At 39.8% G+C, this 5,931-nt stretch overlaps 1 protein-coding gene and 1 long non-coding RNA gene across 3 annotated transcripts in view; one reads left to right on the plus strand and one right to left on the minus strand.

The window, feature by feature from the left end:
- Positions 1-303: 303 nt before the first annotated feature.
- The window catches only part of LOC118423140 (U3 small nucleolar RNA-associated protein 14 homolog A-like), a 14,443-nt gene continuing 8,815 nt past the window's right edge, over positions 304-5,931 (plus strand). For both annotated transcript variants that reach the window (XM_035831146.1, XM_035831147.1), the window contains exon 1: positions 304-394. In XM_035831146.1, the coding sequence (XP_035687039.1) occupies positions 333-394 (62 nt within the window). In that variant the 5' untranslated portion in view covers positions 304-332. The remainder of the gene's footprint in view (positions 395-5,931) is intronic.
- The window catches only part of LOC118423142, a 5,318-nt gene continuing 1,505 nt past the window's right edge, over positions 2,119-5,931 (minus strand). The window contains exon 2 of the long non-coding RNA XR_004831993.1: positions 2,119-3,249. This is a non-coding gene — a long non-coding RNA (uncharacterized LOC118423142). The remainder of the gene's footprint in view (positions 3,250-5,931) is intronic.

Below are 5,931 nucleotides of genomic sequence, written 5' to 3' on the forward strand. Positions count from 1 at the left end.
TCCAAAACTATGTAAATCAAAAATAAAGACAAATAATAAAAAATCGGGTCGTTTTTAGTGAAGAAATTTAGCAAAATATTTCTTGTGACATATTTTTCTACTCAATGTGATAGAGAAGCTTTACAATGTACTCTGGAAATACCTATGCTGAAATAGAATCGCCCAATAACATGAGACGTAACACAATGTGTCGTAAACTTTGTCATCAATACTTTCCTAAGCCAAATACGGATTTAAGCATTTAATTGGGGATCAAAATGTAAGCAATAGTTCTGCATTTTACACAATTTACAGGATATCTTTGTTGGGGGGGGGTGTAAAAATTTTGTCAGATGACTGTTTTGCGACTGTTAAATATACACACGTTTTGCGACATAGTTCAGAGGTCAGCAATCATGACCCAGACGGTGGCGGATAGATCCTATCCGGGATTTCATGTTGTGACCTCTGACCCGTGACGTATGACCTCGTTCCCAGGGTGTGCGTTGCACTGTGCCTTGGGAACGACCGAGCAACCATGGCTGCGAAACTATCGCCTGCCGTCGTCGGATCGCAGTTGCCAATGCAACATATGAAATCTTTATTAATTCACTCAAAGATTTCGAGGAAACAATATACAGTTTTAAGAAATAAACACTGACCAACTATTCAGAAATCAAAAAGGATAACAAGCTATTCGGGGGAAATGGTGAGTTTTTCGATCGTGTTTCTGCCCAGTTTTTGTACGAAATGCGAGCTAACGTTATACTCCAATGCTAACGTTGTGTGTGCACTGTTGAGGCTTTAACTCGGGAGCGTTTGAACGGTTAATTAAGTGTGCTTTTAATCATAATGAGAATGAAGTATAACAGGAAAGAAACTAGAACAAAAACTGGATGTAAAAAATGTAGGTCAGCGCTATTTTCTTCATGTGGTGTTAATCTACAAGTATAACTATAACGTTACCAGATGTGGTCCCATCAGTGGCTTTACGTTAGGCCACGTTGATTTGATTATATGGATGACATCCGCGCTCGCACCAATTTTCGGCCATTTCCAAAAAAAAAAAAAAGTTTTCGACCACACAATAAATTGTGCAAAGCAGCTGTAAAACGAGCACAAATATTCCGTAGATTGAAAAAAAGAGTATCAGAAAACAGATAACTAATGCCATAGAATGCCCAAATGAATCTAAAGTCAAAGAATAAGATGTGAAAGGACAGAAAGGAAAAAATCTATTGTTGGTTGGGGGAGGTACCAGTACAGAAAATTCAGGTCCAGAGGATCATTTCCAGGTCCTGACATGAACCAAGACCTGATTGTCTGTGGAAACTTGAGAACTGGCAATACTCAAAACAATGGTAATTGGTCAATTTTGCTACAAAGGAATCTGTTTGGTGGATTATTGGACTCCCACTGCATTTTAAAATCCCATCTCCATGTAATGAAGGCTAACTGTCTCTGTACCTTTGACTGTAGAAACATGGTGCAATTGGACTCTACTTGACTTTGCTCTTGTTGTCTTCTTAGCCCCCCGGTTAGACCCCAAATGGCTGCCGACATAGTGTGTCCATTTTGTAATTGGCGAAACCTGTTCCTTTTTTTTTCAGGTCTGTTTTTTTCGGATTGGTCCAAGAAGAAAAAAACGTTTTGCACCCGTATGATGTACTGATCCCTACACCTAACTGTTGGTATACCATACTATGTGTGTTTAGTCCTATGTTCAACCTTCCTGGCCACTTTGATTTCATACTGAAGGCAACTTTTTTTTTTTTTGGCCAAACTTTTTTTTTATTCGCTCGCTCGCATCAGTTTTGGAGTTCCCGGAGGATGTCATCCATATAATCAAATCAACATGGCCTTACTGTCAGAAGAAAGTCGGTTTGAAGCACAGATAGAATTGAACTGTTGTTTCTGGTTCAACGGTTTTCAGCACACAACAAGCTGTAAATTTTTATTTCTTAAAACTATAATAGAAGCAAGTTGGTGGTAGTATGGTATCGTTAGTGTAAGTTATTGATGTTTGGGTGCTCTGAAGAAAGGTGTTGGAAAATACCACAAGAAAGACTAAAGAATCATAAACCCCCAACCACAGTCCTGCCAATATACATGTCATTAAAACTTCAAAACTCATGTGACTTCACAGCCATTGTTGTAACATTTAATACATCATTGAATATTGTAATTCTGAAATGTCACAGCCATTGTTGTAACACTACATCATTGTACATTGTAATACTGAACTTTCTGAAGTGTCTAAGATCTTTAGAGCTACCACACTAGCCTGGCAGGCAGACATGCAGCATGCATCAGAGATCTTAGAAATGCATTGGTCCTCATTAAAAATGCATCTATACAGTTGCACTTACACTAACGTTCCCGCAAATAATTTTCATGTCACAAAACACCTGAAAGAGGGCCTGCCTGGGGCACTATGAATAAATGTGAAGATTCACATTATGTGAGTCCTTTCGTTCACATGTATATGTTAATTTACTACTGCTCAAGCCAAAATGATTGAAAATTACATTTATTATTCCATATCATGAACCAGACCTAGTGGCTTTTACAGTATGCAACCTCTTGATAAAATCTTTACATCAAGTCAGCACTTTAGAATGTACATATGTCCCCTAGACGAGTACGCATGACTTTTTCAAATTTGTTGTCAACCAAAGAGAGACGTCTACTTTAAATTATAGCAATGTACAAGTGTAAATATGACAAATATTCAAGATACATGTACTATACTTAGTAGTTCCTTAGCCTGGTCTTTTTCATTTTGGTCTGCTTCCTCCACCTGACAAGCAACTGTTGGGGAAGAGGACTGGACTCCAACAATTACTAAGAATTAGCTACCCTTTAAATGTTTAATCTATATCTCAATGTTCCTTGAAGAAGAGGCCTTCTTTTCATCTTCTCAACATCTGACCATGATGTCCAAAGTCTTGTCTCCAAAGCATTGTCATCTTACAACTATATGAAGTTTTACAATGCCAAACACAACCTCAAAATATATGCTTAATGTCAAACACAGACCACATCTCAATGTGCACTGCAATATTTATACATTTCATCTGTTATACAAGTTGGAAAAAAGTTCAATCATCTTCAAGATAAATTGGGGTTTTAGAAGTTCACAATATTCATATAGAGGCTTCAAAAATCCAAACTTTTAAGACAAGCTAAGAATATCAACAAATTGGGTAATAGAAATGCAGGCAGTTTAAAATGTAGGTTTCCATGTGGCATAGGTGTTGTCACTGGTACCTGCAATGTAAAAAAAAGCCTTTTTTAAATCATACCGACTGGCAAATTATTTTTAAAAGAATGAAATAAGACAAAGATAAGGGGGGATAAGGGGGGGTTCCTTAGAAGTGAGTAAGGTGTGATTTCTTAGACCAAATAAAGACCAATTGGAATGCTGTACAGGCGAGTAAGGTGTATTTCCTTTGAGTACAGACCAGGTGAGGTCTTCACAGTTGAGTAAGGTGAGTAACCTTTGTGAGAGATGAGGCACTGTACAGGTACGTAAGGTGCTGTTTCATTGTCTAGAGAACAGGCAAGACAATATACAGGTGGACAAGGTAAGACACTGTACAGGTGAGTAGGGCATGTTTGTTTGCCTATAGACCAGATAGGGCATTATACGGGTGAGTAAAATGTGTTTCTTTTGACTATAGACCAGATAGGGCATTATACGGGTGAGTAAGGTGTGTTTCCTTTGAGTATAGACCATATAGGGCATTATACGGGTGAGTAAGCTGTGTTTCCTTTGAGTATAGACCGGATAGGGTATTATACGGGTGAGTAAGGTGTGTTTCCTTTGACTATAGACCAGATAGGGTAGTATATGGGTGAGTAAGGTGTGTTTCCTTTGAGTATAGACCATATAGGGCATTATACGGGTGAGTAAGGTGTGTTTCCTTTGAGTATAGACCATATAGGGCATTATACGGGTGAGTAAGGTGTGTTTCCACCAGGTGAGCTTCTGGCAGGTGAGTAAGGTGTGTTTTCTTTGACACCAAGACCAAGTGAGACACTGCACAGGTAAGTAAGGTGTGTAATGTGTGTTTCCTTTGTCTATAGTCAAATAAACACACCTTAAATACCTGTACAGTGTCGTACCTGGTCTATAGTCAAAGGAAAGGCACCGTAATCACCTGTATAGTGTCTTACCTGGTCTTTAGTCACAGGAACCACACCTTACTCACCTGTATAATGTCTTACCTGGTTTTCAGTCACAGGAACCACACCTTACTCACCTGTATAGTGTCTTAACTGGTTTTTAGTCAAAGGAAACACACCTTAATCACCTGTATAATACCCTATATGGTTTAAAATCAAACAAAACACAACTTACTCACCAGTATAAAGCCCTATCTGGTCTATAGTAAAAGGAAGGCACCGTAATCAAATGTATAATACCCTATCTGGTCTATAGTCAAACAAAACACACCTTACTCACCCGTATAATGCCCTATCTGGTCTATAGTCAAAGGAAAGGCACCTTACTCACCTGTATAATGCCATATCTGGTCTATAGGCAAAAGAAAGGCACCCTATTCACCTGTATAATGCCCTATCTGGTCTATATGCAAAGGAAAGGCACCCTATTCACCTGTATAATACCCTATCTGGTGTATAGGCAAAGGAAAGGCACCGTAATCACCTGTATAATGCCTTATCTGGTCTATAGGCAAAGGAAAGGCACCATACTCAGCTGTATAATGCCCTACATGGTCTATAGGCAAAGGAAAGGCACCTTACTCACCTGTATAATGGCTTATCTGGTCTATAGGCAAAGGAAAGACACCATACTCACCTGTATAATGCCCTATCTGGTCTATAGGCAAAGGAAAGGCACCATACTCAGCTGTATAATGCCCTACATGGTCTATAGGCAAATGAAAGGCACCTTACTCACCTGTATAATGCCTTATCTGGTCTATAGGCAAAGGAAAGGCACCTTACTCACCTGTATAATGCCCCTTCTGGTCTATAGTCAAAAGAAAGGCACCCTATTCACCTGTATAATGCCCTATCTGGTCTATAGGCAAAGGAAAGGCACCTTACTCACCTGTATAATGGCTTATCTGGTCTATAGGCAAAGGAAAGACACCGTACTCACCTGTATAATGCCTTATCTGGTCTATAGGCAAAGGAAAGGCACCTGACTCACCCGTATAATGCCCTATCTGGTCTATAGGCAAAGGAAAGGCACCCTATACACCTGTATATAATGCCTTATCTGGTCTATAGGCAAAGGAAGGACACCTTACTCACCTGTATAATGCCCTATCTGGTCTATAGGCAAAGGAAAGGCACCCTATTCACCTGTATAATGCCTTATCTGGTCTATAGGCAAAGGAAAGGCACCGTACTCTCCTGTATAATGCCTTATCTGGTCTATAGGCAAAGGAGAGGCACCCGACTCTCCCGTGTAATGCCCTATCTGGTCTATAGGCAAAGGAAAGGCACCCTATACTCCTGTATATAATGCCTTATCTGGTCTATAGGCAAAGGAAGGACACCTTACTCACCTGTATAATGCCCTATCTGGTCTATAGGCAAAGGAAAGGCACCCTATTCACCTGTATAATGCCTTATCTGGTCTATAGGCAAAGGAAAGGCACCATACTCAGCTGTATAATGCCCTACATGGTCTATAGGCAAAGGAAAGGCACCTTACTCACCTGTATAATGCCCCTTCTGGTCTATAGTCAAAAGAAAGGCACCCTATTCACCTGTATAATGCCCTATCTGGTCTATAGGCAAAGGAAAGGCACCTTACTCACCTGTATAATGCCCTTTCTGGTCTATAGGCAAAAGTGAGGCACCCTATTCACCTTTATAATGCCCTATCTCGTCTATAGGCAAAGGAAAGGCACCCTATTCACCTGTATAATGCCTTATCTGGTCTATAGGCAAAGGAAAGGCACCCTATCAGCT

The sequence above is a fragment of the Branchiostoma floridae genome, chromosome 9, assembly GCF_000003815.2.
Source record: "Branchiostoma floridae strain S238N-H82 chromosome 9, Bfl_VNyyK, whole genome shotgun sequence".
In the NCBI taxonomy this organism is placed as follows: Eukaryota; Metazoa; Chordata; class Leptocardii; order Amphioxiformes; family Branchiostomatidae; genus Branchiostoma; species Branchiostoma floridae.